This window comes from Monopterus albus, unplaced genomic scaffold (genome assembly GCF_001952655.1).
Source record: "Monopterus albus unplaced genomic scaffold, M_albus_1.0 scaffold18.1, whole genome shotgun sequence".
NCBI classification, from domain to species: Eukaryota; Metazoa; Chordata; class Actinopteri; order Synbranchiformes; family Synbranchidae; genus Monopterus; species Monopterus albus.
Window position 1 is genome coordinate 3586452 of NW_018127898.1, and position 12678 is coordinate 3599129.

A 12678-nucleotide genomic window follows, 5' to 3' on the forward strand; every position below is an offset into this window, starting at 1 on the left:
TGCGAGTGGCTGAATGGGCTAACGGTGTAGCACTCTGAGTGTGCTTCCTTGCATAGAAAAGCACTATATATGACCATTTACACAGATGTGTTCACAGGCAAACTCGCGCATGGTCTGTCACATGCACATGAAGATATTCGAGCTTTCCTTCTCTCTGTGGCTATTTTTAGCCTCATGGCTTGTCTTTTCTTCTTTCCTCTCCTCTAGCTCTTCCTTATGTTTTTCAGAAGCTTCCCCTAAAATCTCCCCAGTTACTCTTGAAGTATCTTCACATCATGCATCAATCCCTTACCAACAGAAGGCAGGGAGGGTGGGTCGCCCTGGCTGGGAGACACTGTGGAGAGAGCATCCTGTCATGCCCTAAGAAGTATGCTTAGCAGACCACTATGCAAGGACAGCAGAGTAACATTTCTGGAAGAGGGAGGTGTATAGCAAATGCAGCTTGCTTTAAGTGCTATATTTAGGCTCATTTGAAGGACACTTCCATGGTCTAATTGATTGAAAAGTGCTAATCCTTGTATAACACTGAGAAAATGTGAAACACTCACTGAACTTCTTACTGGCAAGCCCAAGCTGTAGGTGTAATATTGCTGGTAGCTATTCTCTTCTTGATGTAGTCCTCTGCCACCCAGCAAGGCCCACCGAGTGTCGCGAGTGTTCAAGCCAGTGCATAGCAAATATTCACACAAACCTGCTGGAATGTGATGACATGTTAGATGCATAGGGGTTTGCATGCGCGTGTTTTAGTGTTTATGCCTGTGCGAGCGTATGTCTGTGTGCCAGTCCCAGGTCCCGGCGGTTTAATTATTCCGGCTGTGTTAAATCTTCATTTTTGCAGCCCGCCTAGTGGTGAACACAGATGACTATTGCATTTTTACCATCAACCCTCAGCATGTGTGTCAGAGAGAGGGAGAGATAAATGCAGAGTCACCGAGAGATAGTTGGACACAGACGACTAACAGCACAGCGAGCTGAAGAAAAAACAAACTCAAGGGAGCAGGGAAAGCAGAGGAGGAAAGAGAGTGAGATTGAGAAACGGCGGCTGCCTGCTAGGATGGACAGGCATAGAGAAAGAGGGGTAAAAATAAAATCCTAAAGCGTGCTGCCTTGTCTAGTCTCACAAGACCAGCTAACTGTCTCTGTCATGTTGGGCTTTTCACCATGCTGTTTCAGTAAAGTGGCCTGCACTGATTTTTATTCCAACCCCCATTCAACTGAACTCCCAAGCCAAGATGCTCAGTGATCCACTCCATACAGTGATTCTGGTGGAGCCACTAGAATACAGGGTATCACTTTTGATCTTGTCTGTAGTTCATGTCTTAAAGACCTTAAAGCTATTTGTATTTTTACCATGTAAAGACCTAAGATTACATTATTTGAAATGCAAAGTACTTCAACTATCTAGAAAAAATTTGTTTATTCGTTATATATTTTTGTTTTGTCTATTGTCCTACTAGTGGCTGTTGGACAGCCCCTTTTCCACCGCCTGGTACCGGCGCACCTTGACTCGACTCTACTCGCCTTATTTGTTTTTCCATCAGTCAAATGTTGGGGATAGTTCCTGGTACCTGGTAATATTTTTGGTATCACCTCCGTTGGAGTTCCTAAGGGAGCCGAGGCGTGACATGACGCGGTCACGTAGGCAGTTTATAATTTGGTCATAAAGAACCGAGTCTCTTGCCTTATCTGGAGATTCTAGGCCCGGCACTTAACAACAGAAGTTCTCCAATCTTGTTGTGTCTCCAGTTATATATTTTTATGGGTGTCTCTATTGTAAATAACCATTTTTCTTCACCATCGGATGTTTGTATTCTTCTGGTTTCATGGCAGTCACATGACTGTGTACTAGGGAGCTGGTGGGGTGAAGTCTAGGTCAACTGACTGACATTTGCATTCTCACATACAGCTCTCCCAGGTAGAGAATTTGTATAAAATGTCTAAAAAGGCTTTAGTTGTAGGCAACATCTTAGAAAGAATAAACTGCATTTTCAAATGCTTTAGTGTGAATAATGCCTTATGTTCTCAGCACAGTAGGATAGACTGTAGCCACATTCAGGGACTGGTAAAAGTAAAACTCCTCTATTGTTTGTTTTCGTAGCGGCACAAGTCGTCGTTGCTGGGCTCATTCATCTGGTTTCTGTACAGCAGCAAAATGGCAAAGAGGCGGTATACTGTTAAACTGCAAATTATTAATCAGTGTTTCCACTCTTGATGACCAATCTGTTAACATTGGCAAACAAATTAAAACAGTAAATCATGTAAGAGACTTGCAGAGACTTAATCTTCATGCAAAAGGGTATACTAAAAGTCAGTTTCCATCATTTTGGTCTGCATGTCCACCACTTTTTGGTAACAAAATACACAGTCTTTGTGCTGGAACATGGTGCTTTCAAGAGCCATAGGCAGCAGATAGGAGAGTGTATCTGCCCCTGAAATCAAGGTTTGCCTTTGAAAAGCTGAAAAGCACAAGATTTGATAACTGCTGACATATCTGGGTTAAAATGATAATGATGAACTAGGCTCTATAAAAATTCCTTCGGGGGGGGGGATCTTCACACACTCCTGCTTTTTAGTGTTGTATTCTGTGTCGTCTGTGTTGGGTGGATAAACTGTGTCGGTTTGGTAGCTTGTATGTAAGTCAAGGATTAGAGATTAGAAGATGAAATCAACATGTATGTGTACTCGAGTGGTACATGAAAGCTCAGAGAGTGAGTTTGTGTATGCATGTATGGTATGTATAATAGAAACAAGTCTGTAGTCAACCACCTGCTCTGTGAGACTTTGATAATCCACACTAAATAAAATTCATCACGCATTTCCCTGCATCTCACTTTAATTCAAACTCTTCTGTCTATGCTCCTTCATTCTTCTGCACTCACTCACTTTTCCCATTTGCACCTCATCTGTCTCTCTCTGTCTCCCTCTCTCCATCTCTGCCTCCCCACATCAGTACTCTGCGAGGAAACGAAGGGCGTGGGCGGACAATCTCACAGTCCCTTTCAAGGTTCAAAGTCCCCTTTCTTCCTTTGCTTTCCTCACTCCTGCACAGTTCTACGTGTTGCTGCCTTATTAAGCTGTTCCACTCTCTCCCTCCATCCCTCCCCCACAGTAAGCGTCTAGTTGGTCACAGAACAGCATTCTGATTTCTGTCTGCTAATGAGCCTGACTCAACTTTGCGAGCACATACACATCGATGTGCATTTACATGTCTGAGTATGTACCACTCCGTGGAGCATGCGTAGATATTTACTTTAAGTAGTGCTCACATTCTTATATACTGTTTGTGCATGTAGTGATTCATTAATGTCATAATAGCTAGAGACACACCTGCATTCACTCCCTCTAATCTCTGTTTCCTGTGGTTTAATGGGTAGGTCTTCTTTTCTCGCTCCTTTCATCTCGGTGGCCCCATTGTTTCCATGTTTGTATTCATTTCCCCTGGGGATGGTACATTGACTTACATTCATTTCATGCAGATTTACTTACTAACCCTAACCCATAACCATAACCACTACTTGCATAACCTCAACCTAACACCTATCCTCAAACCAAGTCATCACTCTGCAGCCCAGTTTACATACTGGGGACCAGGATCTGGTCTCCACAAGGAAGGTCGAGTCCCCACAATGTGACCGTGTAAACAGGTTTTGCTACCCACAGTGTGAGTAATGCCAGACACACACACACACAAACGCGTGCTCAAACACAAGGCAGCTGGTAAACACAAAACGAGGGGGATATGTAGTCCCAGCTTTGGCAGTATGATGTGTAATATATCATGACCTGATATTACTTGTTTTATAGCCATATTTGTTAGAATGAAAATGAAAAATCACTAAAATGACACATCAACTGGTTATATGCTGAGAAATTGTTAAAAACATTTTATTGAAAATTATTTAAATAGTTAAATGAATAGAACTACTTTAGATCTCAACAGGTTTCATGGTGATAAGCTGTAAAACCATTTAACATAAAAACATGTTTTACAAAAGATGTCTCTCTGTTTTTTGCAACCCATAAATATCCCATAAAACATCAACCCACTGATATGTGTGAAGAGTGGGAACACTTTATTTAGCCAACAATGTCATCATATTTATTAGAATTTCAGCTTTTTCTTCCTCTCAACTTGGCTCACCCACATTTGAGCTTTAGTTTTTCTTCCTGCCCTCCTCGCCTCTGTATTTACTTGTCCTAACCATAAGGGCAGACAAATGGCAGGGGAAAGAACATTAACTTTATTCCATTTATGTGTCCGTGTTATTTGGGGGTGCCACCTGCCCAGTGCAGCAGTGCAGTTCTGCTGCAAACAGATTAATTGATTATATTTTATATGATTATTATGTGGGTGGCACAGCAGCGCGGTGGTTAGTGCCTCATAGCAAGAGGGTTCTGGGTTCAAACCCAGGCCTTTCCGTGTGGAGTTTGCATGTTCTCCCTGTGCCTGCGTGGGTTCTCTCCGGGTACTCCGGCTTCCTCCCACAGTCCAAAGACATCCAGCTTAGGTTGATTGGTGACACTAAATTGCCCGTAGGAGTGAGTGTGAGTGTGTGTGTGGTTATATGTCTCCATGCCAGCCCTGCGATAGACTGGCAACCTGTCCAGGGTGGACCCTGCCTCTCGCCCAGCGTCAGCTGCGATTGGTTCCAGTGACCCTGTTTAGAAATAAGCGGTCGGGATGATTATCATTTTAGTTTTGCTGCCCAGCTTTATTTATTAGTTAAGTGGAAGAGAAAGACAGTCATTGCAAAGGTTAGATGTTTCATTCCCACTGGAGTTCCATGCAGCTAATACGTGACGCTCCCACGTTATGGGTAAAATGATCCACCTGATGCCAGATGTTATAATGTAAAATTAATGTACAGTGAATTGTAACAGGACGTAGATAGGGCTCTTCAGAACAAGGTTTCAGACAACTCTTTGATTTTCTCTGTGAGACTTCTGTCACCCGAGAGGCATGTTGAGAGGCCGAGGGGAACATTCAACACTCTTCATATACCTCTTTGTCAAGCCCCTGTGCACACACACACTGTCCCACTTATTTGTACCAGTGTCTTCCCCCCCATTCCTCTGTGGCCATCCATGCATATCAACTCTCCCCCGGGCTCCTTGTATCGCTTTACTTCATTATTTAGCATGTTATTTTTTCTCCTCCCTGATCTATAGTCTCCACATCACAGAGGCAGCTAATTAATTATGGATGGACTTGGGGGTGAGTTGAGGGAGATTGGTGAGGGTGGGGGTTTAAAAAAAAACAACAACCAGACACCCGCCTCATTATATATGCGCAGTGTTTTTGGAGGTTCATTAATTTCTATCTTGTCAGGCTATGCCAAATCCTTCAGAATTCCTCTGGCTTTAAAATACTTTTATTTATTTTTATATGTCGCACCCTGCTCAGGCTTTCGTCTTCAGTCTCCCTACCCCTCAGTCTCCTTCTGTCCCATCTACAGTATGTCTTGATTTTAATCTCTCACCTTCCACATATCTGCATGAACACACGCACACTCGCCTGCTGACTGTGTCATTATCTGCTCTTAGCGGATGTTAAAAGGTGTTTTGCTACAAGTAGAGATTATCTCATCAGCCCACCAAACACTTATTTTATTAGGTTTTCCCCCATGATTTTATTCCATTTGGTGTGGAATAGGGTGGCGGTTGTACACAGTCAGAGCGCAGTGAAAATGACGGGAGCAATATTTTAGAACTGGCTTGACCTAGAATGGCAGCTGCTCTCCTTGGAGAAAGCTCATGGCAGCGTTTAATCAAAGCCGGCATCTGGGTGTTGGCAGTAAGACGTCAAAAAATTTAGGTCAAGCGCTGTATGATTGTAAGAGATTGTTAAATGATGGTTTTGATTACATTTTCTCTCTAAAACACACCCAGGTATGAAATAAATTAGCTCATAAAATATGTATCAACTACAAGTACAATCAGAGTAAACATACTTCCTTTTGTTCTACATGGTAGAACTTTTAACAGAAGTAATATACAGTACATCTTCATAATCTACATAATAAGCTATGCCTTTATTGTTAATGAACGTGAACTGTGGTACTAGCCTTAGGCAGCAAAGCTAAAAGCGACCTTTGGGCGAAAACAGAGGTAATGAAAATCCTCTGGCTGCTTTCCTTTGAAAAGAATTTGTAGACTTGGGTGTCCACCACCATAAACACACACAAGATTTACACTCATTCATATACTCACAAACGGGTAGATACACCCACACATACACCAATTAGGGTGTGAGAGCTAATAGTGGATTTTTGTTTACTCAACCTGCCGTTAGTTGTGTGCTCAGAAATAAAGAATTGTTTAATTGGCATAGCAGTTTTCTGCTACAGGATCTGCATCTGCTGATGCTGAAAATTGTTATGAAGATGTCAGAATGCAAAGACAGTGATTAGTATCTCAAAATTAAGCAGATGTTTCTGTGCCAAGCTCTGGTGTGGAGAAACCATCCATGGTGTGTATTCCTTCATGCTTCCTTCCCACTTCACAAAGACAGGCACAGTTTAGTACAAATACAAGGTGTTTTTTTCTGCTCAGAAAGAGGTCCCTGGTTTGGTGCGTGTGTCTGAAAGGAAAACTAGAATCACTACTCAGTTTTCTGTTGATTCAGACGTTTACTAGAATCAGCTCACCAAACACCTGAAGGTGATATTTGGCACACTCTTTGTCGGCATATGCAGTTATTTAGAAAATCACGTTTTCTTAACTACACACTAATATACACCCCTCTCTCCTCCCGGCTGGCTGGTCCTCCCCAAATGAAACAAACATGTCACATCTGGCCAAGAAAACCATAGCATCCGTCTTCATAGATGGAATGAAAGCCAAGAAGTCAGGAAAAAGGTGGGGGGAGAGAAAAAAGGATCTCTTCCAACTTCAAACAAATCCCCCTGATGAAATATTGTTTCAGTGTACTCTGCACTTTGTAGCCCTAATGCCAGCTTTGAACTGTTTTGGCACCTGTCACAAATACCGATGAAATAGTTTCTCTCTGCAGAGCATGTTTTCCTTCTATGTCCTCTTTTCCCCTTCCCTCTTACCTCCATCTCTTTCCCAAAACGCCTTTCCATTCTGTCTTGTATCTGAGAAGCCAGGTTCTTTGTGCAGTTTTGATTTCTGAACTCTTGCAACATGTCATCCGTGAACTATCCTAGCGCTGGCTCACTTTCCAATGGCTTGTATTACCATTACAGTAAATCCTTAAAGTCTTTGATGTGAGGAACTGAAGTTTTGATTAATTTTATGTATCAGCAGGCCACTGAACTTTTCTGACAGATTTTCTTACATACAGAAATTCCTAAAACCTTTCCATTTCCTAGTATGGTAACTGAATGGTAAAGAGCTGGAACACTGCTCCTCAAATTAAAACTGCAGCAAAAATATTTAATCCTCATTTTTAGAAAATTTTACTGACCTCTATGTTGGGATGGTAGGATACTTTAAGGAAATATGTTTGCCAGAGAAAACGACATGCAGACAACTGAGCTGACATAAAATCAATAGGCAGGTGAATAAAACATTGGTTACCTGCAGTTTGCACTATAGGCTGTACTGGCTTCTGTCACAGTAGGGCCTACATGGTAACTTGAGCAGAAGGATGCTCTTTTGGCACCTCGGACAATGCAGGCCCAAAGCTTTTGACACGAGCATCCATTTTATTGAAACAGGACTTCAGAAGCCACAAGTGCAAATCAATCAATCTCAACTTTCTTCTCTGTCTGTCTCTCTGTCCATCTCTGGCCTCCTCCATCATTTTTCAAAGTGCTGTCTGAGGCTGCAGGCACTTAATTAAGTAGGATGTTGTCAGGAGCCTTGGGTATGTGGTGGAGCTAGATGGATGGAAGAATAGATGGAAGGGACTGCTAAAGAGACAGAAAAGGCGCAGGGGAAGCGGGTACTCATCCCTGCCTTCTCACATTTCCAGCCTAAAATATCTTCTCTTCATGCTTTTTCTACTTTGCATTTCTGTTCTTCCTTTCCTGGCACCAGCAGCTGTCTGACTTTCCCTCTGACTTTCCCATTTCACTTTGCTGTGTTCCAGTTTAAACTTGCCTCCTCTTCTTCCCCCTCCACTTCTCCTTCCATTCCTGTTTCCTCCTCTCCCCAACCATTCTTAATTTCCCCCTCTTTCCTCCCTCTCTTCCCCCCTCCACCATTTTCTTCCTAAGCCCCTACTCCTGTACCATCCATTTTGCCTCCCCTCTCCATTCCTCCTCTCACCCACCTTCCTCCTCTTTATCATATATCAGGTCTTCTGTAGCCCAATTTTTCCTCCTATAGTATTCTCTTCTCTCATTATGTGTTGTGCATGTGTTTGTGTGTGATCTGACACAAAAGGCCAGTGCTAAGCAAGCTAATGAACAAACTCCAGCATTGTGTTCAGGCCCCAGGGACGCTCTGTAGCTTCTGATCTACAACATCTCACAGCAGAGGAGGGGAAAGAAAAATTTACTGACACAGACCCAGCTATCTGCTTAACAGAAAGGCTCCAGCAAGAAATTAAGGAGAGCATGTGCAGTGCCTAGTGTGCAGTGAATATTTTACAAGAATCTGGTCAATGTTTTTCTAGACCAAGCTCTTCTGACTTGTCAGCACAAGTGTGTTACTTTGTACAGTAACTCGCTGTGACACTATTGGCAACTTCAGGTTCTTCTGTACTCGGACAAGAGGAAGAATGGAAGTGTTTTTGTTTTTAAAATTATAATTGTTGCATGGAATGCCAAATCATCCTGAAATAGTTTTTTAGGTGAATGATTAATCTTAATCTTTGACTTCAACCCATAATTTCAGTGCCCCCTTTCCCTCCATGTACTGTGTAGGTTAGTTCTACCCAAGCTAAGTTGTGCGGGAAATGTCTTCCCCCACCAGTTCTCAGTGTTGGCGAGTTCTGCATCGGTGCCAAATCATGACATGAACCCTGTAATGACTTCATTCCATCCAGCACATACACACATGCAAATCTAGGATGCATTGCCGTGCATACTGAGTGGACTGTCCTGTCATAGTCTGGATCAGTAACTTGTACACATGTAGATATTAAGCCACTACACATTAATAAACCTATTTGTCTTACACATCTGTGCATGGATACATACACCCTCCAGGGCTATGTTCTCCAGTGGTGTAAGTCAGCGAATGGGCTCTTTCCCCTAATGATGAAAACAAGACCCTTGCCAGCTCTGGCCAGTATTACTGATTGATTTACGCACACAAACACACACAAGCAAATACAGACTTCCTGAGTTCATTACGTCATTCCACACATGGACACAATACGCGGGAGTCTTTCTTCCTGCCATGACAATGCACCACTGTTGTGGTGTGAATAATTTTATTGGGTAGACAATATTTTGTGAAGTTTGTATGAAAAGCTCTCATGCTCAAATGTTGCTGTGCAGCATTTACATCTGGTGCAATGCCAGTGAGAATGTTGCACAAGCTTGTAGCTGATGTGAACAGTGCATCATAGCACAGCTCTTAAAGTTGAGTGTATTGTTACAAATCCGGCATGAAGTCAAATATGTAACCCTACGGCTTGCTGGCTTTTTAAAAATCTTATCAAGTTATTTATTCATCCTTTATTCTCTTATCTTTGTGCTATTTGTGCCTTGTTTGCTTACTTGTGACTGTATTAAACAAGCTTGCCCTCTTTATTTGTCTCCTTTAGATGAAAAAAGTGAAGTATTGTTTGTTTTGTTAACTCTGCAGGACTGCCCCCAGATTCTGCCTTCAACCCAGATCTACATCCCTGTCGGGGTGACCAAGCCAATCACCTTAGCAGCCAAGAACCTGCCCCAGCCCCAATCAGGACAGAGGAATTACGAGTGTGTCTTCCACATTCAGGGAGAGACCCTTAGTGTCCCTGCCCTGCGCTTCAACAGCTCCTCCATCCAGTGTCAGAAGACACCGGTGAGTAATAGTGATAAAACATTGGATTTTTGTGTAATCTGGGTGTGTAGTAGATGCCCTTTTAGTGATGTTGGTAGTGGAGAACACAGCAGCTACAGTAATGGTGGTGTGTTCTTCACTCATTCCGGGAAAGAAAGAGAAAACCCTACATCAACTACGAGAACAGAAATAATTCTGTGAGTTTTATTTAGGCCCTTGTTATTTAGCACGGTTACTCTCGACCAATGAATGCTACTAGGTAGCTAAATCAGCAGCTGTTGTTTTTGGGTTGGCCGTCTGTCCACCCCATTCTGGTGAATGCAGTATCTCAAATGCCTTGAGGCAATTTCTTCAACTTTGGCACAAATGTTGGACTCAAGGATGAACTGATTAGATTTTGGTGGTCAAAGGTCCAGGCCACTGTGACCTGGTTGGTGGAGGCATCAAACCAGAAGGTGGTAATGTATGTTTGGTTTTGGCTGGTAGGGATGAAGGATGTGAGTCTATTAATATGTTCTGAAGGATAGTCTTTGCAAATTTTTTTGAAAGAAGTTGTATTTGTTTGTATAGAGGATTTACAGTTAGGCAAAGGTGTTTGTGCATGCGGTCCTTTGCCTGTTCTGTGTGTTGAAAGATGGTTGTGTACATGTGTGTTTGCAAGGCATCAGCTAGCGTGACAAATAAGAGGTAGCTAGCAACACGCTTCACTGAGGCTGAAAATGTGAAGAGGAAGTCTGTCTCTGAACCTAGTTGGGAGCAGATTGATCATGTTTACACCTCAACTCTTTACGTCTTTCTCTCTCTGCCTCCTCTCTTCCTCCCTCCATCTGTCATACTTTCTTCTTTCTTCCTGCCATTCTCTACTTTCCTCACTGCCTCATCCTCATCTCTCATACACTCACTTCGGCTGCTTGCCTCTGTGCCTGTCTATTTCTGTCTTGGGAAATAATGCAATTAAACAACACTAAGACGAGATACGAGCAGGTGCTGTTAATTTTGTTTTAGATGAGGGTGACGCAACTGTCACCACAACGTCGCACACGGAAAAAAAAATATTTGAAACATTCAAACACCTACAAGTTGTCATGTCTGGTTTATAAGTTTTAGCACCTTGAAGAACTTTACCACCTGTCTGTATGCTCCTACATCTTGTCATAAGAGTCACAGTTTTATTCAGTCATATAGCACACATGCACACATGCACCGCATTTGATTCTGTCAGGATCGGCAGGCAGTCTGCAGGCACTGGCACATGCTAGCCAGTTGTATGTGAAGGCAGTGCTAATTAGCTAGTGACAGGGTTGTCTCTCCACAGAGATGTCTGTTTATTGACTGTTTATTGTAGCTGCAAGGCCAGTGCTAATCAACAGCAAAGCCTAGCCCCAGCCAAAAGCTGAATTTACCCATTTGATGTCCGCAAAGTAGACACGCTAGCAGCTGTCAGTGCTTAGCACTTGATAGCAATTAGCTATGCCAACTTGACTGTGTGGTCAGATATCGACACAGCACGTTCATCAAGTCTGCACAAAGCCATAGTTAGATTCAGTGGATGAAAAAGGTACCAGCTGCATGAACTCACCATTAAGACACAATTCATCCAGGCCTGGGCTTGTGAATATAATTATGTGTCATGAATTATTGTTAGGAGGAGAGTCTTATTATAGCTCTGGAGCAGTATTTCATGAGAATGTGGAACTTAAATATTAGTTTATCCATTTATAGGCCTTCACATTTTTCCTTTTCATGTGCAGCCCTCTATGTTTGTTCCTTCTTTGACAGTGTTCAGCACCAACTCAATGAATCATGTATGAATCTGCAGTAGAAATAGACTTCATCTGTTATGCTGCATACACACTGTTGCCTTGGTTTGCATGAACAGAGCTGTGTGCATAGGGGCTAATCAGTGTGTGTGTGTGTGTGTGTATACATGTGCATCCTTCAATCAGCCTAAGGCTATGGATCCCAGGATAGCTGTGTATGTGTTTGGAGTTTCCTTTAAACCACTGCAGGAAGACCGTTGGTGTTGGTGAGGTGGGGTTGCTAATCAATGGTATAAGCACAGGGGTACTAATCCACAGTTTAGCCTTGGGTTTATGATGTACATAAGACGTTACCATTGTGCAAACTGGCACATACAGTACTCACTCGATTTCTATAAAGTGAAAAAAGCAAGAGAGAGGGGGGTAAGATAGAACAAGACACATATGCAAAGAAGCTAAGGAAAGAGGACCGAAGGACAGGGGGGAAAGGACAGGAAGAGAGGTGGTACTAGCTATTAGTGGAAACGGCAAAAAAAAAATGGTGATGAGATGCTTTAAGGTAGGCTAGGGAAAATTGAGCATAGTAGACTATTTCAGGTGAGATGAATGGAGAAAAGTGAGAAGGTGAGTGATATTGAAGAGAACAGAGGGGGTAAAAGAGATGAGTGTGTGAGAGAGAAAATCAGCTCAGAAGTCTCTCCTGAGGCCAAAACTCATTCTCCTGTCTTTGATCCAATATCATCACACTATCCAAAAGAAGATAACTATCCACAGGACATTCAGGATATCCACAGGGGGATCATGTTTAAACTCCAGTTTCCCATACTTTGCTCCTTTTACAGGGGCCATAATAACTCAATACTCTTATATAGTGTTCCCTAACAGGAGGTTGTCAATAACGTACTGTATATGTGACATATGATACTGTAATTTCAGCTTCATATTATCCTTGTTTAGTATTGACTATCCATATCTGCTTATGGGGAAAAATTGTAGGTACTATGGGAGTTCTGTA

At 42.5% G+C, this 12678-nt stretch overlaps 1 protein-coding gene across 7 annotated transcripts in view; it reads left to right on the plus strand.

Annotated features, from left to right (window-relative positions):
* plxna1b (plexin A1b) overlaps positions 1–12678 on the plus strand; it is a 193664-nt gene that overhangs the window by 121348 nt on the left and 59638 nt on the right. For all 7 annotated transcript variants that reach the window (XM_020592554.1, XM_020592556.1, XM_020592549.1 and 4 more), the window contains exon 10: positions 9724–9924. In XM_020592554.1, the coding sequence (XP_020448210.1) occupies positions 9724–9924 (201 nt within the window). The remainder of the gene's footprint in view (positions 1–9723; positions 9925–12678) is intronic.